The 27,777-nt window shown below is 32.5% G+C and overlaps 1 protein-coding gene across 2 annotated transcripts in view; it reads left to right on the top strand.

Moving 5' to 3' along the window:
* The window catches only part of LOC129231125 (integrator complex subunit 8-like), a 79,888-nt gene that overhangs the window by 35,213 nt on the left and 16,898 nt on the right, over positions 1-27,777 (top strand). For both annotated transcript variants that reach the window (XM_054865375.1, XM_054865382.1), the window contains exons 9-15: positions 16,126-16,272; positions 17,664-17,761; positions 20,201-20,333; positions 24,946-25,010; positions 25,092-25,246; positions 27,054-27,187; positions 27,445-27,555. In XM_054865375.1, the coding sequence (XP_054721350.1) occupies positions 16,126-16,272; positions 17,664-17,761; positions 20,201-20,333; positions 24,946-25,010; positions 25,092-25,246; positions 27,054-27,187; positions 27,445-27,555 (843 nt within the window). The remainder of the gene's footprint in view (positions 1-16,125; positions 16,273-17,663; positions 17,762-20,200; positions 20,334-24,945; positions 25,011-25,091; positions 25,247-27,053; positions 27,188-27,444; positions 27,556-27,777) is intronic.

Raw genomic sequence — 27,777 nt, forward strand, 5'->3', positions numbered from 1 at the left:
ATGAGTTTGATGATTTTTGTAAAGAAAAGGGCATAAAGCACGAATTAACTGTACCATTTACTCCGATGCAAAATGGAGTAGCGGAAGTCTTTAACAGGGTGGTAGCTAACGCAACTCGCGTAATACTTCAAGAAAGCGGATTACCACAAAATTTCTGGCCTGAAGCCATGTTATATTTTGTCTATACGTGGAATCGCGTCTGCCACAAAAACCAGAAAAAGACACCTTTTGAACTGTACGGAGGCAGAAAACCTTCGGCTCGTCATTTAAGAGCATTTGGCACAGTTGTATTCGTAGCTATACAAAAGAATTTAAGAAATAAACTAGATGCAAAAGCTCAAAAAGGAGTGTTGGTCGGTTATGCTTTTAAACGAAAAGGATATCGTATTTTTGTTCCTGAACTCAATAAAATTATAGAATCCATAGACGTGTCCTTCAAAGAAAACACTTTCTACAAAGATGAATTCGCGAGCGTAAAAGAGAAAGAAAAAGTCACCCCAAATTGGCCTCTCACTCAAGTCGAAAGTTCTGACCTTGACGAGACGGCAGAAGAATCTGTTTTCAGTGAGGAGGGGGAAACTAGTCAAAGCGAATTACAATCAGAATCAGAAAGCGAAGTTGACGGGAAAAGTAAACCTTTAAAAAGTGTAACTTGGGTTAGAAAAGTTAGACCCAGGACGGATAGTTCTAGGAATGATATTTATTTTTTTGAGAAAGGGAAAAATACCAGATTAAGATCCATGCATGATGTTCACAAATATTGCAATAAACATAATATCGCGTATGATCCAAATATGTTTAGTTTCGTAGGTAAGGACCTATTTGAAGGTGAAATTTCCGCTAATAGACCAAAGGTAGATTTGAATTCTTCATGACTAGCGGAGGATATTAAAGTTCCGAGTACTTACAAACAGGCATTAAAATCAAAAGAATGGGATCAATGGAAGGCATCAATGAAAGAGGAATATGACGTGATGTTAAATCGCGAGGTGTGGAAATTGTCTGAATTGCCTGAAAATACGGTACCAATAGGATCGAGATGGGTTTATTCGGTAAAGAAGAATGAGGAAGGCCAGGTAGTACGTTTCAAAAGTAGATTATGTGCTCAAGGTCATACTCAGATCAGGGGCCTAAATTTTTGGGAGACCTACTCTCCGGTGGTCCAATTCGGCATAATTAGATTTTTTTTCGCACTATTGGTAGTATGTGAAAAATGGATGCATGTTCAATGTGATATTAAATGCGCGTATTTGTATGCACCTTTAGAGGAAACCATATTTATGACACAACCTCCAGGTTTTGAAATTAAAGGTAAAGAACATTTATACTGTAAACTCAAAAGGGCTATATACGGCTTACATCAAAGTGGCCGTTTATGGTATTATGAAATGGAAAAAGTTTTGTATAAAATTGGTTTTTCTAAATTTTCAAGTTGTAATTGTGTTTATTTCAATGAATATGTAATTTTACTTCTTTATGTCGACGACATTGTTTTATTTGGTAAAAATGAATGTTATATAAATAGCGCAATCAACATGTTGAATGAATACTTCGATCTAAAAGTATTAGGAAAAACACGCAAATTGCTAGGGGTAGATTTCTTAAACGAAGAAAATGATTTGTATTTAAGTCAATTAGAATATATTCAGGAAATTTATGAACGTTTCGAAAATTTTAACATTCCTGTAGCATCTTTACCCATTAGCAAAGGAGTCATTTATTCAAATGTTGATTGTCCTAAAACTGATGATGAAATAAAAGAAATGACAAAATATCCGTATAGAAATTTAGTAGGTTGCTTAGCATTTGTAGCAAATAGAACTCGTCCAGACATAGCATATGCAGTAAATATTTTTAGTCAATTCCAATCAGTGGCGGATCTAGAACTTGGACAAGGGGGGGGGCTAACTTAGGTCTGTTAAAAAAAAAAAAAAGTCCAGTATAATATCGTTCAGCATCCTTTTCACGAGAATGTTACGACATTTGTTATTTAAAATAAGCATATGTTTATTTTTAACTTGTAAAACATGAAATACACTAAAAAATTGTCAAAAGAGTTTATTTTTTAAAATGATTATGAAACAATTTTTCAAAAACACAGTCGGCACATTAGTTGTAAGAAAATAAAATGATTTAATTTGTTACTCTAGTTTAAAACAAAAAAAAAAATACTTTAAACATTATTTGACATGTTCCCAGTTTTCCAAGCACATTCTCCTCTTCTTACTTTTGCAGAAGAGTTCAATTATTTTGTCGACAGATACATCTCTATCTCTTGCCACATTTGCTAGAGCAAGTCAATTTAACCGTACTTCTCCCATTGTGCTTCTTAAATAGGTTTTTATCCTTTTTAAGGTAGAAAAACTACGTTCAGCTGTTGAAGTCGTTACTGGGATTGTTGCGAAAATTTGGAGAAGAACAGCAATAGATGGGAAAAACGAAGGGTCTAGCTCTTTCAGTGCCCCGATAGCTGTTGTAGGAGGACCGCATATCGGCAGCCATTTATTCCTCCACATCTTGATTTCTGCTAATAGCAAGCTCAAACTTCCTAGTTCATCTGTAAAATTCCTGTATTTTTCTGCAGCAGTTATAATATTTTTGTCAGTATACCTCGACAAGTTCGATGGAATTAGACCTTCGAGGGGAAGCACTCCAAGAAAATCTCTGCTAAATCTGCAATCAATCTCGGAAATGAAGTGATCTATCAGAGGAAGAAAGACTGTTCGTCTGAAATAAACTTCTGGATTTTCTGGAGGTGTACAGTCTCGAGCACTTTTACGCTTTCCTGATCTGGGTATTTCTAACTCCAGATCCAATTCTTCAGCAATTTCAAGGCAGTTTTTGTAAATAGTTTGAAATTCGAGTTCTGCGTTTTGTCTTACACTCCGAAAAGTGTCCAAAACTTGAGACACATTAGCTAATGCAGAAGACAAATCCTGCTTCGGGCTTTGCAACTGCTGACTTAGCCTCAGTGTCAAACTGAGACAGTACACTGATATTTCGACGCCAACAATAAATTCACTCCTTTTTATTGAAGCATTTAACATATATGCTTTTGTTGACGCTTCGGAAGAGGCAGTTGTATGTAAACTTTCCAGCACAGTCACAACAGGAACAAGTAGTTCCTTAAATGTTATTAGGCTGTCATGCCTTTCTACCCACCGTGTAGGGCAAAGTGCTTTCAATCTCTTTTTTTTAGTTTCCGAAAAGTCTTGCTTTTCTACAACATCGATTAATGCATTTGTTCTGTGCGCAGAAGCCGAGAGAAACACAGAGACAGTCTCAACTGTTCCCATTACGTTTCTTATAACAGGAATTTGGCAGCTTTTTGTGATGCACAAATTCAGGGAATGGCTGAAACAATGAGTATAAATGGCGAGGGGTTGCTGCTCGGAAATTAGAGCTTGAACGCCCTTAAATGGCCCAGACATGTTGCTTGCTCCATCGTAGCCTTGTCCACAGAGGTATTTGTAAGACAAATTCAGTTTTGTCAGTTCTTCGTCTATTGCGGATTTAATCGATAAACCAGTTGTCGCTTTGAGTTCCACGAATCCAAGGAAATCTTCCCTGGTTGTGAAACTGTCTATGTCCACATATCGCACACAAAACGTAAGCTGCTCCTTCTTACTTTCATCTGTGGTTTCATCACATATTATTGAGAAGTATTTGGCTTTTTGTATACTACTCGTAATCTCCGAACGGATATAATCGCCAATGCATTCGATTATGTCGTTTTGGATTGTTTTGCTGATATGTGTACTGTTTTTTCTGCAAGTGGTAAGGTGCGTTTTCAAATCTTCATCACCAGCATCAATTCTAAAAGCCAATAGACTTTTGAAAACACCCTGGTTTCCTCTTAATGCATTTTCTTGCTCTTCCCTGCTGTTCAAATTGCCGTCATCCCTATGACCTCTCAAAGGCAGATTGTTATGGGCACAAAACAGTACGGTTTTTACTATAGGCTTCAAGCGTTTTAAATTTTGCTCTATTATAGAGGCTTTTCTAGCGTCTATCAGGAGGCCAACATGACTTACTGAACTTCCAGGAATAGGCTCCATGGATTGTTTAAAATGCAGGGCTTTTTCCACAGAAAATTGATGGTATTGGGTAGTTTGATGATATTTTAGTTCTTCTGTAGCTTTCTTAAACTTAATCAACGGCTCCTTAACGAATGTTTTAAGCACCTGAAAATAAATAAACATCTTATTAAACTGCAATATAAAAAAAAAATTTGACGCTCAATTAATATCCCAATTTAGGTGTTAACCCCTTGAGGACCAGCGCTCGGAAAACGAAGCGCAGCTACGGGACCGAACGTTCTGAAATGGAACGCCGCCATCGGCCCGAGCATTTACAGCAGTTAAGCCTAACTGAACAAAAATATTCATATAAAATCAGCATCTCAAAATAATGGCTTGAAATTTTAATTTTGTTCAAACAATGTACTACTGATTACTAATTACTAATATAAAGACTATTACATTATTAGAAGGAACGAAATAAGTAGAATACTAAAACTTTAACCATGTGCACAAAATTAAATAATATGTGCACAAAAACAAAGTTAGAGTTTGACATCGTGAGTGTGGAATCAAAGAAAAAGAAATGTAACAAAAAAATATGTTCCTTATGTAATTTTGATTAAAACAACTTAGGTCAACGAATTTAAACTAGTTATATTTCCCACGCGACAAGTTTCAAAACTGCTTCATAATTCACTCGAAAACATTCCCTTTCACTCACTTCGCTAATCATTTTTATTGCAGTTTCCCATCCCCAAATGAAAAAGAATAAATACAGAAGAACAATATCAGAAAGGATTCAAAAATAATCATAAACTTCAGGCCTCTTGAACTCATTCCTGTACTCTCATTGAACGGGGAATCCCAAAAGTCTGGAACACATACGCAAAAATATTTTAACCTTCCTTCCCTCCCCCATAATTTATTCAGCTAGATGTATATCTCTTTCAATTACTCGTAAAAAAAAGAGAAGCAAAGATATAAGCAAGAGCAATTGAGACCTCATAAATCATATGCGCAGAGCAGTGATTCACTGTTGTTTACATAAAAAAAAAATCTATCCCATTGAGAGGCCCAAATAAGAAACTAAAGCGTGTACATGAAGGTCAAATACCATGTGACTCGAATATGATCAAAGTTATAGCCATTTAGCGCCATCTAGTATCATTTAAATATTCAATTCAATCGTTCCATTTCGAGAAAGCATATACGTGACGCTGGGACTACAGCGTCGATCAGAGCGCGTAGCGGATAAGTGACGCTGGGCTGATAGGAGAGGAATCGTTGCGTAGCGTCCGCGTGACGCTGGGTGCGAACGGGTTAAGAACCGGGTGGAACATTAGAAGCAAAAGTCTTTCGAAATAATTCAAACTAATTTATGTTGATATTCGAGGTTTTATCTTTTAACAGTATGCATGAGTTGCTTATTCCTTTGTATTACTTGATTTCGAATTGAGGTAATTTCAATAATTCATTAAAATTACCATTCTTCCTATTTTTATGGACTTTGCTTAGACAATTAAAAAAATAAATTTGTTATGAATAAATACAGCTTATGAATTTACTTGTCTAATATGATAACTTTTAGTTTACAAGCCTTAAACATATGTAAAAAATATGATGTATTTATGCCATCGACGTTAAAACTGTTAACATAGATATTTTGTCATTGATGTTTCAAAAATAATTAAAAATTAATTTAAATGAACTGTTTTAATAATAATTTTTCTATCTACGAGGTTGTTTTGGTCTATTTCTTCCTTTGGCTTGTGAATGATGGAAGCTTGATCGATATTGACATCGTGAAAATGTATTCAGTGGGTCATGAGATTTGCGTAAAACCTAAAGCTGAGTTCGCACTAAGGCGCGGGGTTGCGCGATTCCCGTTTTTTAAAAGATCGCGGTCTTTCTTATCTTGAATTTTTCTATTTTTCAAATGTACTTAATAACGACAGTCAGTATAAATGAAATAGCCGAAAAGAACTTTTGACCACCACTTAATGGAAGAATCTAAGAAATAAACCAAAAAAAAAAAAACAGAAAAAAAATATCGAGAAGAGCGCTTAAACTATTATTTTGCCTATAAAGAATATTGACACTATTAAAAAAAAAATTCAATTCAATTCTGAAAAATGCCACTTATGAACTGATGGAATTTCTCACCTGATTTCCAATTCCAGCTCCAGTTGGTGCAAACAGAACGCACATTTTACAAAATCCACCAGACGAAAGCTCACTGTAAGCAAGCCAATTGTACTGCTCCAACCATTCTCGTCTAAATTTACGGTTCTGCTTTCCTTCAGCTCTTGTTGGAAAGCTATAACTCACCGGAGGCTTCCATGTTTCATTTAAATATTTCAGCTTTTTATCGTCATCTAAAATCTTTCCAACAGCTAATCCAATATCATATAATTGATAATTTGTTAAAGATGTTATATCAGTAGGATTCTAAAAAAAAAATACATTTATAAGTTAAGTAATTTAATATATTCCCTACAAATTATAATACATATTCCTATCTTAAAAATACATTCAAATAGAAATAATTTACCTGATACAAAAAATCTTGAATGTTCAAAACGGTTTAAATGCATTTAAAATGCAGTTGACACTCAATTTTACGAAACTCTATTTACGAACACTCACGATTTTAAGAATTATTCTCTAGAAAAAAAATTTAAAAATCTTAAATTTAAGCACTGTAATTTTTCATTATTTTTTATGGTTAAACCAATTTTCTGAAAACGAAACTATCTTTCTCATGCAAAAAGATAGTTATTTAATAATATATGAACAAATAAGATTCCTTTTCAAAGTTTTAGTAAATTTCAAAAAATTTGTCTAATTCATTAGCAAACATTCTAAATTCACACCTTTATTTTTTTCAACTTATGAGAGTACCAATGTAGAAGAGAGAAAAAACTATAGTAGTATTGCAAAAAAAAAAAAACCCTCAGTATAAAATGCTGAAACTTAACATGTGAAAAATAAATAAATGAATTAAAAATTGAACAAAGGCACCTGATTTTTATCAGATTGCTTTGAAATCACCTCATCTTTTGCCCATGTTTTGGGGTAAAAAAAAAAAAAAGATTTTTCAATGCAAAAAAAAAAAAGTGCAAGCTTATGGATGCAGAAATTCGTTAAACGTCTTAGACTCCATAATCTCACACTTTTTTTACATTGAAAAAGGGGGTTCCTGCTAACATGACCCCCCCCCCCCATGTACCAGCAATCATGATTACTATTTTACTTATTTATGCTTTAAACGATAATTTTAATTTTATTTTTGTATATCAATATACAGTTGGTATGTTATAACATATTTAAAATATAGCTGAATTTTAAAGAAAATATATTTACTTGTTCTTTAGAAGTCTCACATCCAGCTGTACAGTTGTTCACATTCTCAACGTTAGATGTAGTCGGCATGCGTTGTAGTAGTCCATTATTAGAACACGGCTGTTTGGAATCTGATGGTATTTTATCGATACTAACTCCATCGTGTCCTTGGAAATCATCAGTTATATGCGTATTGCTTTTACTAAAATAATCTGTAAGTCGACGCTTCATATTCACTCGACAATACTTATATTTAAAATATCAAAACAATTGCGAAATAAATCAAGTCAAACACCAATTTTGCGCCCGCCCTTTAAAGCGCCAGTCCAACAAAATCGCCACATTTGTTTCTTAACAAAACTTCCAAGTGTGAAAAAACCAAGAATCCAAGTATGAATTTTAATACAAGCAATTCGTTAAAACAACAGTTCAATACTGCGACAACCGATGCCGCGTCCCAGAAAAACTTTTCCACAATTTTCCACCTTTTATTATTTTAACTAAATTTTCGCTCTTGGTGTTTCCTTATCAGTAACCTTAGCATATTATGAGCATTACTACTTCGTTGTGCTATTGCTGGTTGTTCAAAAGAGGAGTACTCAATGTTGTCTCTGGGCAGAAACAGCCTATTAAGAGTTCATTTACAATAAACATAAGTCCTAACGAGACACATGGTCAGCAATTCAACATTACAGAAAGGAACTATTGCTTTTTTTCTAGTCCGACTGCATATTCCTAATTCAGTGGGAGGGACTCTATTATCGGTTTCCGCGGAAATAGGGATGCACCATACCTGCTCCTGATGATACCTGTCAGTAGCCATTATGTATCGTCCTCTCCGGCTTGCTTAGTACACTTGCTTAATTTACTGCCTAAACGTTTTGAAAAGGATTAGTGAACGACAGGTTTTCATTCTGGATGTCGCGGGCTTCAAAGAAAGAACAGTGGTGTCCGTTGACAGGAAGAGAATTTAGTAAACATAATCCTAGCTTAAGTTTACAAAAGTGGTGCAGTAATGAAAATCGCTGAAATTTCATTTTCTATGAATGTAATTTTTAACCAAATGGTAAGGGTTGCTATAGTATCCTTAGCACCTCCCCCTCCTCCCCACTGCTCTACAGATCCACCATTGAAGCTGTATAAATTTTATGAAATATTACAAACTTAGTAAAAATATTAAAGTATTAAAAATATCTAAAACTGAAATTTTATCGAGTGTAAGTTCTGACCTCAAGGGGATACTATAGACCCCCTTAGCCCCCCCCCCCCGCATAGATCCGCCAGTGAAATGTATAAATTTAATTTAATATAATACAAACATAAAATATCCATAAGTAGTGCAGTATTAAAAAATATAAAATTTCAGTTTTATCTAGTATAAGTTTTGACCTCATGGAGGTAGGGGGGGCTATACTCCCTTGCCCCCCCCCCTCATAGATTCGCCACTGACGGCGTTAATTGGAAAGTAATAACTTCAGATTAAAAACCTCGATAGCAGAACAAAGTTATTGTCTCGAAGACTTTCCATGAAATTACAAATCGCATTGTAATCTGTTGTAAGTTTTAGCCAAATGGGAGAAGGGGTCACAGTCCCCTTACTACCCCCCCCCACCCCAAACTCGCCATTAATAAACCACCGTATATAGTGTACATATTTAATAAAATATAATGCATGTTTGTAATTCGCAGAAGTATTGACGTATTTAAAATCTTCGAAATTTCGGTTTTATCTAGTGTAAATTTTGACCTTATGGGAGAGGAGGGGGGGGAGGGGAGGGGGGGGGCTATAGCTCCCTTAGCCTTGGAATGATGTAAAATATATTACGGCTAACTTTCAGATTAAAAAATACCTCGATCGCAGAATGAAATTATTCCCTCTGAGCCGTTCCGTGCCATTGCAGATCACAATTTAATCTGTCGTAAGTTTTGACGAAATGAGAGAAGAAGCTACAGTCCCTTATGCCCTCTCCCCTCCCCCATGTATACGCCGCTCTATATAGTGCTTCTATATTTATTTAAATATAATACAAACTTAAACATGTTACAATATCGCAGTATTAAAAATCTCTGAAATTTCGATTTTATCTAGTGTAAGTTCAGACCTCATGGGGGGGACTAAGCCCCTTTAGCCCCCCCCCCCCGTGGATCCGCCACTGATAGTGCTTCTATATTTATTTAAATATAATACAAACTTAAACATGTAACAATATTGCAGTATTAAAAATCTCTGAAATTTCGATTTTATCTAGTGTAAGTTCAGACCTCATGAGTCTTTAGCTCTGGATCACCGCCAATCAAATCCTGGTATAATTCATTGGAATGGCCTTGTCAAATTACTCGGATATGTTTGGAAAACGAGAGATTTAAAACTAAAGTTACAATGCAGCAAAATTCAATTGATTACTTTCTCGGATTCTGACTTCGCGTCAAATCGAGACGATCGCACATCCTTAGGCGGACAAATTGTTTTTCTAGACAAATCGCCGATTGAATGGCGTACATTTAAACAGAAAAGTGTAAGCTTATCCACTATGGAGGCTGAATTTGTTGCAATGACAGAATCCGCTAAGGAATTGATGTGGTTTGATAGGGTATTAGATGAATGCATCGAAAATAAAGTAATCAAAAGATCTAAATTTAAATCTATTCTTTTTGTTGACAATCAAGCATCAATTGATTTTGTAAATTCACCTATTGAAAACCATAGAAGCAAACACATAGATGTGAAACTATTTTTTATTAGAGATCTAGTTTGTAAAAATGTTTTTGACATTAAATATATTCGAAGTAAGGAAAATTTGGCAGATATTTTCACGAAATCTCAAACCTGTTTTGAATTGCAAACATTTATTGAAAATATTTATTGTGAACAAAAATAACATTGTTTTTAAGAAATTTTTTTTTTCCCCAAATTTTGAAAATGTTTTTTGTAACTCTTGACTATTCGTATTTGCACTTACATCATATGATATTTTTCATGTTAAATCTCTTACAAGGTGAACAATTTGATTGATTGTTATCTTCGTTAAAAGTCAAGTAAAAGCCACTAGATCGTTTTCTAGTGGGGTAATTGATGAAGTGATTAGGGTTAATTAATTTTTGAACGGGAAAAATTGTAAAATTGTTAAAATTACTTTTTCGAAATATTTAATTTTTTTTACCTAACAAGTATAAAAATATTAAAACTGGAATTTTAAATGGTCACAACTTTAAGGGTCAAATTTTTAAAGGACCAAAAGTTTATGATAAATTGAAAAAAAAAACTTGTTTGAGTTTCTCTTAGCGATGCAGAATGCCTTATGAGAAGTTTAAAATAGAACTCAAACATAGTATATCAATTTTTTTTCAAAAATTCAATTTTATCATTGATCAATATTAGAAATCCTAGAGTTTTTTTTATAATGTATTACGTATGCTGATTTGAACAGTTACTTGTGTATTTTTTTTTCATGTTTTTCAGACAAATGTGTACAAGGAACTTTCAATTGAGAAGAAATTTAAATTGATTTAACAAGATGAACTTTCCTCGAACATGAACTGTTTTTTTGATGTTGTGTTTCTCGGACGTTACGGATCTCCGGAATTCCTTTTTGTTAATGTTGAAATAAGTGTTCTAATAATTGTTGTTCTATTAACATTGTTATTGTGTTTTGTAAAAGGATATGGCTAAATTTTTAAAGATTGTTTAATATTATAGTTTTCAAATTTTTTTAGATTATCGAAATGATAATGGGGAGGCCTTGATAGACATAGTATGTCAATCTAAGTGAAGGTTTATTATCATTTTGTATGTTAGATAACATTTTACATATTTGCAGTTTTCATATCATTGTTCCTTAACGAACGCTAGAATCCGTGACGTAACTAGTCTTGGAATAGAGAACGGCACGTGTAGTGGGCGTTGCCCATGACGTGACTAATTTAACGTCGATTCTTCTTGAACATGTGACGTCACGTACACACGCTTCGGGCTTGGCCACTGAAGATCACGATCAGGTAGCATTGAAGTGAAGATATGCTAATGAGATTCTGAATATAAGCAAAGCTGTTATCAGTTGATCTCTCTCTCACTTCTTGCACAGCCTAGACGCGTTGGCTCATGTCAGGCAAGCCAACTTGCTGTCTGTTCAGCAAGCTTAGGCTGTTAGCCTTTTTTTGTTTAATTGAAGTAGTATGACGTTTGTCCATTGAAGACTTCGTTCCTCATGAACGATAGTCGGGTCAATTGATAATACTTATTAGTCTAGGTCAACGGGGTATTTGCAATAATGATATACTTATCCTTATTTACTTTTTGTCAAAGCCATATACTTTGTTTTTAATCTTTTAATAAATTAATTGATGTTTAATGAGCTATTCGTCTTCAATTATACTGTTTCACGAACTCCAATTTCACTCTGCTAAATGTATTACGTTGTTTGGGCAAGAGTTAGTTTCAATCATACCTTCCCATCCAACAATATTTTGACTTTATTTTGACTTGTTCAAAATATCTGTTTTGATTTTTGTTCTATTTTTAAAATCGCGGCATTTTGGAAATGGCGCGATCGATTAATACCCGTCTTTTGCAAGTCCAAATAAAAATAACCCATCAGAAAGAGATGAATTATTAGAAAAAGAACAAGGTTAAAGTGCTTTTGTATAAAATTCAAGTATTCATAAGCAATTTAACAAGAAAAATGTAAAGTTCCGAACTCTTTGTGTTTAGCACGATCTGGAAAATATTCGCCATTTTTTTTCTCCCCTCTTTTTATTGGGGATGCAAAATAATGATTTTCAAAAGTAATTCCGGTTACATGAATACCAAATTGCAATATTTTTAGTGTACAATTGTCTTGTATTAATCCTGAAGATTGCATTGAGAACCTCTCTCATTTTTAGTCTTCATTTCTGTTTTTAGGAATTTCCTCAAGACAAAAGTTGAGGGAAAGCTTGTTCTTAGAATACAGTACAATGGGCTATTTGTGAACTTGCTCCCTGAGCTCTGCCCAGGAGGTCACTGTAAGCTCCAGTCTTATCACTAAATTTCCATTGACTGGTCCACAATTGGGGTGTGTTTGAATAGCTGATAAACAGATAGGGTCATTTTAGTCCCTTTCTGTTGATTCTCCTGGTCATTTTGAAGCTTAAAAGCATTTACTAAATAGATCTTTAGCATTTTCTCCCATTTTTTTTCTGGTTCTTATCTTTTGGGTTTTCTGGGTCCCTGGGACCCGATTTTTCGCGGAAGTTGCGTCCCTTTCCCGCGAATTTGCGTAAAAAACCCGCTATAGCGCGTAAACGCGAACCCTGGAATTCTTTGTATTTTTGTCATTTTTACGTTTTTTTGATGCCACGTGTTACGCAAAATATTAGCGTTTTGCAGCAAATTTGCAGCAATTTTCTAGCATCTGCTTTCAGTTTTCAATATTGCTAAATTATTTTTTCGGTAGTAGACAATATGAAGTATATTGAGCAAAAATATAAACTTATTTTTAGGACCTAAAAATGCTTGGCGTGCATATAAAGCTTAAACATAAAACAGAACGTATTATCCATGAATTATGTGCAAAAACAAATGTTTCAGCAAATAATCCCGATTTAGATCATCATAGACTGAAATAAAATTAAAATAATAAAAAAAAAATTGCAGCAAAAAAGAAAAAAAGAAAAGAAAATGACGCGGATTTTGGATGTTGGCGGAATTCAGGTCGACAGATTTGTGGTGCTCCACTGCACCTGCTTAATTCTAATTCAAAATGTAAAAACACTATTAAAAACCTGAATTTGAATGAAAGATTTTAAAAAGTAGGGTTACCTTAACGTTTATCTGGCTGGAAGAGATGAGTTATTACCTTAAAACATGTATCAATTGGACCAACGCCTCCTTAATACTAAATGCCTATCACATTTGCTTCTAAAAGTGATCCTCTGTCGATACTCTAACAACGCTACCTGGCGATAATACATGAATGACGTTGCTATGACGATGAATCCAAACAATTCAAATCAAATTGTTAATAGGTCAGTTTCAAAATTTAAATTTAGAAGTTAACCAATTGTGTTCTCCGCTATTAATTTCTAATACTTTCGACCTTCGATAACAAGATTACCAAAATTGTTCTTACTGGGATCATTTTGTTCTATGCTAAAAGCCAGAAAAGTATAGGCATTTAGTGTTTAGGAGGCGTTGATTGGACAAAGAAACACTTCCCTTTTCATGAATCAATAAGGAGGAAGGATGACAGCCAGCATTCATCGCTGGAAAATAGTGTAAATAGCCCCCCATTATTGAATAAAAGGGGATGCAAACCGGATCCACTGAGAATCTTAGAGAGAAGGGGGAAGATTTTTCCCCCTTCTCTTTAAGATTTACAGTGGTCCTGATGCAAATCTTCAGGCAAGGAGTAACAAAGTGATTCTGGGAATTCAGCAGTGGCTTATCAGTAGTGTTCCCAAAGTGAAAGGCCCTTGGAAGAACATTGTTTAGTCTCTACATTGCGCAGACCACTTTTTATCCTTTGTGATAACTGATAATGGAAGGCATGCTTTTCTCATGGTCAGCTCAGTGGCAATCCGAACTAGGAGGAGAGGGGGAGGGGCGGATATTCGCTATTTTCACTTAAAAGAAAGATATTGTAGGAAAACAAGGGGAGGGGACACTGGCTCTCTTCCTTTTCCTAGTTAGAATCTTAAATCAAAAGGATGCCAGTTAATGAACAAAAAAGCAATCAGGGCGCTGTTTTTTTCAATGGCAAGTTGGGCGTGTTCTAATAATCAAAGGTGTTTAGCTTATAAGTCTTTATTTGATATCTTAGAGTACCTTTAATTTGATTTCACATGTGGAATTATATTTTGAAACTTACCTCCATTACATTTTGCCACTCCCTGTCCTGTTTCCCGGTGGCAAATAACTGAAAATTGATTTGGGCATGTTCGCGCAACTTCAGAATCATGTTATGAAGTAACACCCGATGGTTGAGATGTTTCTGGCTACTCTGAGCCAAAAGAACGAATAGAAAGTTGTTTCAATCACTCAATCAGGAATAGTTGAGATGTATATCTTCAATGTAAAGGAGGGTGTGTCATAATATGACGTATTGTGGTCGAGAAAATAGGTTTTTTCAAAATACTTTCAGGGCTTACTCTCTATTTTTGGCATTTTTCCTATTTTTGTTGACCGATCAAAGATTGGTCTTTGCCGTTTTGGCCACCTTGTTGGGTTGCGGCAACTAAAATAAGGGCATACTCGAAGTCGCTGTGAAAGTAAATTGTTTTAGATTCATGCAGGGCATGAAATAAATTTTGTTCTGTGATAATGTCATTATTCAAGTTTTAAATTACTCAGTTTTTGTGGAGGAAATGTCACTTTTTATGCAATTATTTGTGTGAGTTGACTTTAGAAGATAGCGGACATGAGCTAGGCCTACTCCATAAACATGGCCGGTGTTCCAAGCAACTAACCTGTGCTTCTTCTATGGTATGGAGACCTCTGTAGGAATCATCGGTGGAGAACTGTGATATGATGATAGTCGAATTTCCTGGAAACACTTGGGGAATATCCTTAAGTTCCTAGAATTATTCCAGTGTCTGGAACAGTGGTATTAGCTGTGGAGGAAGAAGGTACTACTAGAACTGAGAAGCCTATCGGTTTGTGTGTGGTGGAACTGTTCGTGGGAATGTCAACAGTGGTGGCTCAAGCTATTGATGGGTGTGTTTATCTATTTTAGTGTCAGGGGACATGCAAATTGGTCAATGGAAGATGACATTTTACAATTTGTTTAATGTGTTTCATGTTCCTGACATATTGCGTTCGTCCTACGGTTCAACTTTGAATTTTTGAATACATTTGGGGGGTTTAGTCAAAATTATTTTGGGTATGTAATTAAATAATTTATTTAATGTAAACTGATATTTTCAGAATAAATGTTATTTATTTACACTATCTGAGTATGTTTTATTTCCTACTGGCAGACTGCACGGCTTTTGATGTTGGGTTCTGAATTTCTTTAATCTAGTTCAATGAACTTAAGGTAAAAACAAAAGACAAATCCCAACAAAGAGCAAGTTGGGCGAGGCACCCTCCCGTCCAATCCTGGGGAAAGGTCTGGAACACTTTGTTGAGTACCTAATTTAAAAGTCATTAACAAGGTCAAATGACCATTCTAGCTTTTTTGCTCTTCAGCTTGCCATTCAAGAAGTTACTTCCAACATCTTGAAAAAACTGTTTGCAATTAATAAAAAAGAGCATCATTCAGTGTTTTGTTGTTGTCTTTGAAATGTGTATGCCTTGCATTACTAACAAACCTAAAATATTCATTAACATCAAGAATAAGCTCAGAGCAATATGCTCTTTGTCTTATCTGTAACAAAATGTCTTCTTACTTCATTGCCCTATTTGAGAAACAGAATAGCCTCCATTTCTCGATTTTTATTTCATATAACAGAATTTACCTCATAAAAAATGAAGTAATGTGATGAGGTGAATAATTTTTTTTAAAGAAGCAATCTTTCTCTCTCTCTCTCCTTTTTTCTTCTTCTTCTTTTTTTTTTTTTTTGTTACATTACTAAGTGTTAATGATCACTGCTTTTTCTACCATTTAAACATTTAATCTACTGCTTAATCATCAAACAAGATACTGACATGGAGAATACTTTAAACTGTATATGTTGCATTAATGAAATACTTTTGAAAACATTCAATGTCGTGGAAGTTTCCTTATAAAATTTAAAGTTTGATTCTTTGAAAAAAAAATTTGTGTTTTAATTTTTATCCTTCCAGTTGGTTGTTCCGAAGTTTTGTCATATAAATCCTATGAAACTGAAGGGATTCTATGATGCTTGTGCTCACATACTTGGCTATCAAAAGTCTGATTCTACCACTCCATTGAGGGAAATTCTTCAAACTTCAGTAAAAGAAGGTCATAATGTAAGTTATTGTGGTTTTTGTTAAGTATAGCAGTACTCATAATTTATCTTAAATGTGTACATTGAACAGTGTTTTTAAATTATATCACAAAAGGGGAAGATTTTGGACTTCTCGGATTTGACTAATCCAAGACCTGTATACAAATGAATATCATCTATTGGAGTGGCTTTTAGTGTCCTCATTGATGAGGCAAAGAACTTGATTGTAAACCAGTGACAGAGAAGCCAAATTGTCCTTGAATGTAGTTACTAAAGGGTCATAGCAATATGTTATCAGAGGAAGAATAAAGGACATGAAAGTCAATTTCTGGGTTCGCGAGAAACAGCCCCATTTATACCTTGTGAGGCGCTTTATCATTGTCAACCTATTTGTAACAAGTTTATGACTTCCTCAGTAATTATGGTCCAGGATCACTTTTGGTCAAAAGGGACTTTTAAATAAGTATAACATTCTGTTCTAATTACTAAAAGACCTCCATATGTTAAATCTACTTGAAAAAGTGAGTGAGTGAGGGAAAAAGACTTTGGGGCTGTTTTGTCAATACTGACTTTTATGTTATTGAAGTTAAACCATTTCTCCAGAACATTCAAGGCCTGACTGAGTTTTCATTCATTATATTATTTAGCGATTCTTTTCAGTGAGTGTATAAAGGAACAGATCGTCAGCTAATAATGAACATTTTGTTTCCAGAATGGATCTAAAAGCACCAGGTCATTAATGTAGGGGTTGAAAAGGCTATCTCTCCAGATCGTTCCCTAAGGAAGGCCAGTGTTAAGCAGCTTTCATTTTAAGAGATATCATCCATATCGTACTCTGTGCATCCTTTGACCATGGAAATTTGTATAAGTATATTGTAACTTATACCAAGATCAGATAATGTCCTTAGTAGTCTTTCCCTCCAAATTAAGTCATTGGCATATTTAAAGTAAACAAAAATAGCAGTTAATGCATGCTGTTTGTCTAGAGCAGTAACCTTCTGTGGAAAGTTTGGAAAAATCCAACGCAAACTGGTTTTGTATAAGGAACATGCAAATACACACACAAACATACATTTATTTTAATGTACAGTGAAACTTGTAAAGTTGACCACCCTTGTAAGTTGACCGCTTTTACAGGTACAGAATTAATCCTATGTCATATAAATCAACCTCTATAAGTTGACCACTTGTTTAAGTTGGGTGCTGTAGTAGTGCACTACAAGTGGTCAACTTACTCAGGTTTCACTATGCATAGATTTATTTATTTAACAGTTGAATTGTTGTAGAATGGGGTAAAACTTTAACACTTTTAAAGGATCTCATGTTTATCTCCAAGTACTTTTCTTTGTTACACTGTTTGAAGTAGAAACTTTTAGAAAATGGTTTGAATTTTGCTCTATTTTATTATTATAGAAAACCATTGACATATTAAAAAGTGACATTATCAAGATGGAACTTCCTTTGTCTCTTAGGGATGCGGTTGAATTAAATATTCTGCAAGAGCATGAAGGGTATGTATCAAGTATTTTTATAGTGTCAGTCTTTTGACACATTGTTACTTACGGTTATAAATCAGCAACTGCATGAAGTTTTCTCTAGGTTTTTAAAAACTGCTTTTGATTTCCCAATAAATATTGTAAAACTTTATCAAAACGCTTTTGTTATGCAACTTTTTGGATACTTTTTTCGTATTGATGGTAAGAATCTTCATGCATTGTTTCTTTGCACCAGCTTTACAGTATTTCAAATATTTAATTATTTTCTTATTCATTCAGTTGTTTATTTATTTCGAAATTTTAATGGTGATCCAACAAGTGAGCATAATGAACCTTTATGTGTATCTAGGGGGTCTATAGCTTTAAGTGGGATCAAAATCAACAAAGCATCATTAAAAGAATCATTTCACAGTTAAAGAGCATTACATTTTTCGTTTGCGTCACAGACCCTAGTTAGATTTTTTTACCCATGCTAGCTGCTACCCATCTTTCTTCATCAGAAAATAAAATGTTTTAGGGCCATTCCGCCATCACTTTCGGGACAATCATAAGCTTAAATTTCACTAACATTTTGTCATGTCTCTTAATATTTTAATTTAGCAGAAGCCCATTTTTTAATCTTTACATTTGATAAAGATACTCCCGACACAGTTAAATTTTTATCAAACAATTTTGTTGTTTAAAATTCAATTTATTTGCATGCGTCATGTGCAGGACATACAAAGTCAACCTCTTGTAATTTGCTGTATGAATTAGTTAATGTTTTTGCTCTATTAATATAGCAATGACAAAATAAGTAGATTTTGAAAGCAAAAGTGCCAATGTATTGTTAAACGTATCTCATTTGTTGAGAAGCAATACTTTAAACCATTGTAAGAAAAATTGGATTGGGCCATTTAATGAAAAGTATCACTTTGTCCTGCATGTGACGGCTCATATATTTCATTAAAAAGTAATCATTTTAAAATTTATTGATGATATCTTTTGTTTAAGGAATCACACATATGCTTGTAATTTGTTAAGCAACAAAACTTTGTTCATTACCCTTTTAAGTCATTAATTTCAATGAAATATATGAAGTGCCATATGCAAACAAAATTACTGTTTTCCATGGAATGGCCCTATCCTGTAGCAGTAGGCAACCCATCAATCTCAATCCCATTTTGAGTCTTATTTACACAATATTTTGAACCTTTCTTTTTGTCCGAGCTGAGCTTACATACATTAGTTTCTACATCAAATTAGATCTTTGACAAAAGTTATTTGAAAAATTTCCAAACTTTTTACAGTCACTGGAACCTTTTATAGTCATTATTTTATCAGTTTTAATCTACCATAGTAAATTATAGCTTGTCTGCATTAATATGGGGATTCCTTCTGAGGCTATGCCTATTTCATTGTGCTGCGGCACTCCAGAAACGTCTTTTTTGTAAAGGTTCTGGGTACAGCACAGGTAAAAAAAGAAAGCAAATGTAAGGAACAACAAAATAAAATCTCAACTTTTTTCACCTCATTTCTTAGAATAATAAAACTTGCTTTTATTTTCGTCAAGCTGAGAGAGAGATTTAAAATTTGGTTTGAATAGAGTCACCACAGGTGAAAATATGTAAAATCCGAATGGTAAAACTTGATTCTATTTATATTTAATGTTATGATTATTTGAGTGTGAAGTATTATTTTTCTACAAAAATTCTCTTTTGTATTTTTGTGATTAAGTAGCTTTTCTTTCTGTGAGAATTTTCTTGTTTACACTGATTGATTTTTGTCGGAAAAAGTACCAAATGCAACAATAATTGATATTTTCCCAATCATGTACTTCTCATTGAAGAATACCCACAATATGTTATCCGTGATTGTTAAATTTTGAAAATTTATACCTGCTTTTGATCCTTGTCTCCCCCCCCCCCCCCAATGTTAGATTATAAGCTCACTGATTTTCAAAAACCTGCGCTATTATTTTAACAGCAAAGCATAACTATCCAATAGATTTTGCAATTTTGCATCATAACATTTCTTTTTCTCTCATTTAATACTTTGCAACATCCATAAATAGTGATTTTTTTTATATGTGTCATGTTCCCTTCAAAAACATGCATCAAATATCAAACATATTCTGTAGAAATAATTTTCTGATCAATTCAGCAAATATATGAACGATGCAGAAAAATTGAATTTTGTTGACCGACTTCATAAAAGGCTAAGTATTCGTCAGAAACTTTTTAAATATTTGTTTCATGTTAATGAATCTTAATAAACCTTCCTCCAAATTAAGTATTTATAGGAAAGATAAATTATTGTTTAGTAATGTGAGGCTGAGCCATATTTGAAACTTCACCACCATTTTTTGTCAGTATGTAATTGTATAGTATGTTTGAGTCTATGTTCTCAAACCCATAGACATACATATATAATGTTTTATCATTGCATTCTTTTATTTTTGGTTTCTTTTTTCAGAAAAACTGATTTGCTGCTATATGTTGTGTTTTCCAATGCCATAAGACGAACAATTAGTGGTGAAGTTGTCATAAATAACTGGTGTTCTCTGCTTAAAACACATGAAGAGAAATCATCATTGATTGTTTGTGATGTAAGAATACATACATTTTCAAATTTATTATATGATGTTTTCTTTTCATATGTACTTTGTTTGCTTTAAATTTAATATAACCTTATAAAGTGAACATGTAATATTTTGTTAGCCATTATGTTGTAACAGAAGATATTTTTTTATGGGAAACTGACTGTATTTACACGTCAAAATTTTGGTATTGCAGGAATGTAGAGAAAAAAATCTGGAATGTCTTTTTTGAATTGCATAGTTTGTACCTTTATCAATAGGTTTCATCGAACTGATAGAAATTTACTAAGGCGTGAAACCAAGCATAGTAAAAATCATTGTTTAACAAATAGAAAATCCATGCATAAATTTAAAAAATGCAGATACTGTCTAGTGATGCGTGAAAATATTGTCTAAAAGAGCTAAGGGTGAAAAAATGTCGGAAATAATTTGGGAACTTAGACAAATAATGAAAAGATCATCAAAATCACAGTGCTCTCAACGGGTCTCTTTCCGCCTTAAAGACTTTTTAATGGTTTCAATTCTTTCAAAGTTTCGTGTTTCGCACAGATAAAAAAGAAGCAGGGTGCTTTCTGATAAAAGGGAACCTTCTATTAAACTAAAAGGGCACTTTCTCTAGGGTCATTCCATGCGAAATGAGCAAATCAGCTGTGGCTGACATGTCACACATTTCAATGAAAATTTTTATTTAGGTAAACCATGCATATCTATGAGGGAATGCAAAGTATGGAAGTTTAAAAACTGTTTGTTTCTTTGTTATTGACATTAGAAGTTGATGCTTACGCTAAGCCTAAATTTTCAGAGTTCATTGCTGCCAGTTTGTGACTCAATAACTCCATAAGTTATAAACGTACACTTAAAAAATAAATATTTCCGCATTCTATAAACAAATCTCTATCGGGGAAAAGCAAAGTAAAATTTATTCGGATCTTTTTTTAAATCTGAGATATTAACAAATATTGAAATTTTGCCAATTTACTTCAGATTTCAAATCACTCTTCTAGCTCTTTTAATGAAAATATAAGAGTAAAAATGATTCAGATTGAAAAACTATCTGTAACTAACTATCTGCTCTAATTTAGTTATTGTTTATGAATTTCTTGATGACGAAATCGTACTTTAAAAAATCGAAAATTTCAGTTTTTCCTCTGTTTCAGATGTTTTTTTGAAGATGAGGGAATGCTCTAAATTTACTCAAGTTTTTTTATGTAATATATTGAAGTGTCTTTTAGATGCTATTAAATTTTAATCATTGGTATCAGCGTATTTTTGTTACTAGAGTAACTTGAACTTAGGCAAAATTTCATTAGTTAGTTCTTTTTATTGTAAGTTTAGCAAAACTAACCATTTCTTTCTTGTTTCATTTTCTCAAAAGCATGTTTATGAAGTATTTGCTAAAATGTACATTTTTTAAAAATCGAAATAAATGTTAGATATACTTGCTTTTGCATCATTGAGTCTTTTATCTAGTGTTTTGAATTCTCGTAATTTCACATAAGGGTCAATCCATACAGGTTTCATACAGTGTAAACTACTCATTCATGTTCAAATATTTCTAAGTTATAAAATTAAAATAATTATTTTGAAAATTACAATATGTTTTTTCAGTATAATGTATTATGTAGGGCACAATATATGTAATTTAAGAAGGTGCAATGAAGTTTTCACACTTTTAATTTCTGTTTTAGTGTGTGAATTGACTAGCAAAATTGCTCAATTTCAAAGACCTGTATCTTTTTTACAAATCAAATATAAAAAGCAATATATATATAACATGTATAGTACTTGAATGGAATATTCAAAATTGCTCAATTTCAAAGACCTGTATCTTTTTTACAAACCAAATACAAAAAACAATATGTATAACATGTATAGTACTTGAATGGAATATTCAATTGGCCAAGAAATTTTATTTTTAATTCCATCCCCTTTTGGTTTACAGGGGTCTAAAAATGTCATTTTTGTCATTTTTCCGATTTTTGAGGGGCTGTAATCTATAAAGGGCGCACAAACACACAGCAACAGTTACGTATTCTTTTTAGCATGGTTCCAGTGATTAGTTTTTGCCGTATTTAATTTTGTGTTTCCGTCCCCTACGCGAGTTATCCCCCTTTGAAATGAGTAAAATTTTTACATTTGGTCTTGAACTAACCTGTTGCCATTATTTTAATTATTAACATACAGCTACGTAACTCAGCATGTAAGACTATCAACTTATGCACTTTAACATCAAAGCGTTAAATTAACTGTCATAAATGTAATTCAAATAGATTTTGGCCAAAATGCAAAGGTCTAAAAGTCCCATTTTTGAATACGAAAATCACTTTTGATGACCTCCAAAAAATCAAAGTTGAGAGAAAAAATAAAAGAGGTTTTAAACATCTTTCATATGCAGCTTTTAGGGATATGGATTTGAAAAAAATTAAAAATGGTCGAGCGCAACCATCCGTCGAACCTGTATGGATTGACCCATAAAATAGAAAGAAAATGCTATTTTTCTGAATTTTATTTTATGTTTGGAAATCAAAAATCAATTTCGAGTTTCTTCAAGCAAATAGTAGAAACACAGCCTCTATATTCTTGAAAAATTTTAAAGTTGTCTGAATTTTCCCTCATTTGAATTTTTGTGTGTACGTGAAGGGGAAAATCATCATTTTACAAAATGTCACTAAGTTTAAAACTGATTTTGAAGACAAATGAGTTAAAATACAACTTCAAAAGTAAGGTATTTCTTTTATGATACTTAGCAAATTATTGGGTATTAATTTCATCAAAGCTAATGCATTCCTTAAAGATTGAGATTAAAAAATAAAATGCTTAATTATGAGAAAATTGAAATATTTTCAGTTTTTGAGACTCGGTTAAAAGTTAACTATAATAACTTTGAAAATTTTACTGATATCAGATTGATTACCCTACTCCATAGATTGCAAAAACACATAACTTTTATGTTTTCATTAAATAGTTAACAAGATACAAGCCTTCAAAAGTGCAACATTTAGCATTGATGAGAATGCTGTTCAATTTGACCAATTTTCAATCGCATGTAACTATTTAAATAAAAAATTTTAAGCAAAAATATTTTAGATATTTTTATATAGGCATGAAAGGAACCTGTATACCAAATTTCATAAAAATCTGTTACCATGCGGCCACCACTTTTTTGCGAATTTTGCTCATTTCGCATGGAATGATCCTCTAATGAGTTTTATAGTAGAAGAGGTGCTTTTATTATTATTTTGTATACTAAGTGGGTACAACCAGTAATTTTAATTAGTCATTATTTTCTTAAATAATTAATAGGCAATTCCACGAGAACTGACTGACATTCACAGAGCAAAACAATAGGTATTTTGAAATATAAACCATAAAATATTAATTTTTAAAAATACATTTTCGCCTCTCTTATTGTCTTTTTAAGCTGAATATCATGGTACAGTTGAATTTCCAAAATAAATATTGGGTGATTTTAGAAAAATTGTTAAAAGCATGGTAACTGACTGACTGAATCCAACCTGTGTGAAAAGTAATACTGATTAAGTAAGAGATTTTCCTAAAAGTGAAAGGAATTTTTATTAAATTCAGATCAATATCAAAGAACAATGAATAAATTTTCGGCCTATGGCATTTGAGTTTTAAAATATTGCTACAATAAAGAATTACATTAATTAGAATGGCTTGGTAATTGACTGATATCCTGGTAACTAACTGACATTTCTGTAGTTTTCTAAATATACTAATGCAAGTGTTCAAAAGTAAGCAGCAAAACTTATAAGTTTACATAAAAGCTAAGCAATGAAAATACGTTTGTTAAATTTCATACAATGAACGCCGGTTAATTGAATCAACCGCCTTAATGAATCAAATTGTCAAAAACAGAACATAATCCAGCTTTATTGAATTAGCCGCTATATTGAATCAGCTGCTTCATGGAATCAAAACTGTTTAGAACAAATGTGATTCATGTAAGCAGCGGCCAATTTATTGCTAAAATAAATATTTGCTTTATTTACGACAAGTTGGTAACTGACATGTTGGGCAACTGACTGATATTACAAACATGCAACAGAAAATATCCATTAATTTTTTTTCCCTAGTTTATTGATTTCTTCAAGCTTAATTTAATGGTATAACTGAAGTTTTAAAATGCATTTTAGATCATTTTTTAAAAAATGTTAAAAGCATGGTGACTGACTGACATGAATGCAGCTTGCAGGAAAAGAAGTATAGATTGAATAAAAGATTATCCTCTGAAAGCAAAAGGAAGTATTCATAAATTTAAATTGAGGTCAAGGAATAATGAATAACCTTTTAGCATACAGCATTTGATTTTAAAAATATTACTAAAATAACAAAATTACAGTAATTATAACATCCTGCTGAGCTAACTGACTGACATTTCTAAATTTCCTATGTATCCTAATATAAAAAATTCAGAATTATGCAGTAAAACAAACAAATAAGTGTACACAAAAACAGATCTTTCTTTGCCATGACTGTAGTCTGAAATTTGAATCAGATGGAGCATTTTTTGGGTAAAATAAATTTTCAAACATTTAATGAATATAAGTAAAAAACTCTTAATGAATTACATTTATTTTGTTTTTCATTTATTTTTCAGCTTTTAAAAGATGTCATTCCTGTTGCCTCACAAGAAATGAAATTGTTTTTAAAAAATTTTACTAGGTAATTTTGTTATCTTTATTTTTTCCTTGACCTTGTTTCATTTCATATTGTCATCTGCTTTAATTGTTTTTTTCCTTTCAGAACATTGTGTTTAACATCAATACCTGCAAAACAGCTAATGAAGAAGTATGATAAATATTCAGAAATGTTATTTACAGCTGAAGAGCTTGAGACATTATTTGCATACGGCCCTACTGCAAAACGAGAAATTTATAAGTTTGACAAGAGCTTCACTGGTAATATTCAATACCTGTTTAAAACAAGTTTTTGTTTTTAACCACTAAAATTAATTTTTTGATAATTAAATCTCTTAATCTGTTTTATTTATCAGCATATTCACTTAACATAAAGGAGCTGTTAATATTCCTTGTAAAGCTTGACCACAGAGAGATAGCGAGGAACTGGAGTGGAAACGGAGTACTTCATTTTGTATTAGGTGTGATCGGCGAAATTGTGCAAACAGTAAACACTTTACAGCTTGCTCATCCTTGCTGTTCCTACCTATAAGAAAATGGAGTGTCCTGTTTCCACTTCCAATTCTTCTGTCATCTCTCTGTTGTACAGTGTTATCATTGAATTATTTTTTGTTTGTATGCAGTTTGTATATGTATTGTCACCTCAGAGCAACAGAAGGATGTGAGTGCACTGCCTTACTGTTGTTAAATGTTGCTCTGAGGCGGCGACAGTTTATATAATGTATCACAATTGCAGTATTGTACAATTTTGAGGATTTCAGGTACAATTCCTTAATTTTGATACAATTGTCTGTGTCAGCATTTCTCAAACTTGTTTCACTTGCAGGCCAGCAGGAGCTTTTTTAAAAAAAGTTGTGGACCTTGATGTTTTTTTTTTTTAATTTTCTCCTTTTCTTTCTTCCTTTTTCTTACCTTTTTTTTTTTTTTTTTTTGTAAAATTAAAAAAAATATATATATATATTAAAAAACCCTTGCATTTGCAAATTGTTAAAACATGTGAATTTTGTATACAAACTAGTAAGATTTTTTCCACTTTTTTGGTCTTTTTTTTTTTTTTTGCAAAAAAGACGAAAAAACTTTTGACTTAAAGACCATTAAATACTTGTAAAAACATTTGCAAATGATTGAGGTTTTTCATAACTTTTTACTAAACAACAATAATAATAATAATAAATGAATAAATAGAACTTAACTTGGTGTCAAAGAACTGTTACGAAAAATATTTAAATGCTAAGAAAAAGATAAATTATTATTGTTATAATTATACAGAATTAATAAACATTGTTGAAAAATCATAGAAAAGTATGAAAATTATCACAAAATTCAGGTAACAGATGTCGTGTAAAATGTTATTTTTATTATGATGGTGATTTTTTTTTTTTTTTTTGAGTAAGGAACATTTTTTAACATGGATGAGAAAAAAAATCAATGAGTACTAGTCACATTTTTCCTTGAACCAGTGCTGATCTGCCGGACCTCCGGTTTGGAAACACTGAACAAGTTACAAGTTGCACTATTATTGTAGATTAGTGGTTGTATGTAACAACTGTGTTTGTGTACTATGAAGTTTGTTGTACAAAATTAACAATGAAAGCTTCTGAACCTTTATCGTACTTCCTCATATTTTGTGCAATATATTGAGTTATAAGAGTGTTATTTCATGCCTAAGAAGGCTTGAGTTATGTTAATAATGTGTCTAAAAAGTGGTAAATAATTTTTTTTCCTCACCTACTAGGAAAATATTGGACTCATAAATAAAGAATCCTACTTTGCTGATATTTACTTATTGCAGTCAAGTCTGGTACTGATTAACTGCTATAAACAAGGGTTGACTGTAAACCTAAAATTGAAATTTGGAAGATTAACTAACGGAAACAATGACTTTCGAAATCATTAATGCCAATTTTGATTAGGACAAGAGCATAATCATTTTTATTCGGGAGAGGGAAGGGGGGGCGGCTGAAGCACATTCTTAAATATGTAACCTGTTACTACTTTTATCAAGTATTACATTTATGTTTTTAAGAGTGGCATAATAAATCAGATTCTCTGTTGACACCTTTTTTAGATGATTTCAGTGTTCAAATTGCTGCCTTTGAAAGACGTCTTTTGACCTGTACTGAAGCAGTTAATATTAAATATCTTGTCAATCAGCTCAGAGCAAAATACAACTATCAACATTTATGGACACTCAATAAAAAGGTATGTTGAAACAGTTATATATATATATATATATATATATATATATATATATATATATATATATATATATATATATATATATATATATATATATATATATATATATGTTGCCACTTGTTTATTTGTAGTCCGGTCCTCACAATTTCTTTGTCTTATCTTGCTGAAACTGTTTAGTTCTATATTTTTCTCATAAATTGTCTTTTAATAGATAATTGATTATGTGTTTCACAATTTCCATTTGCTTTTTTTTTTTTCAGTGGGAATGTCCAGTAGCAGTTAACATTTTCTTAAAAAATGTTCCACCTCATGTTGATCAGGAAATGATTCATATACTATTGGCTAAAGCTGCTGAACTGAGAGCTATAAAGGTAGTTCACAATTTCATTTTTTATTTAAATTTATTCTTACTGAATACAAATATGAAGTTGAGAATTAAGACTTTATGTAATATTTTGGACCTTGCTGATAATCAATGCCTGGGTTTTATGTAAAACTGACTACAAAACTATTAGTTGGTTGTAATTCATTAAATATTTATTTAAAGCACTTCAAGACTTTTTTTTTTTCTTTCCTGAAAAGAAAAGTACCAA

The sequence above is a fragment of the Uloborus diversus genome, chromosome 1, assembly GCF_026930045.1.
Source record: "Uloborus diversus isolate 005 chromosome 1, Udiv.v.3.1, whole genome shotgun sequence".
NCBI lineage: Eukaryota > Metazoa > Arthropoda > Arachnida > Araneae > Uloboridae > Uloborus > Uloborus diversus.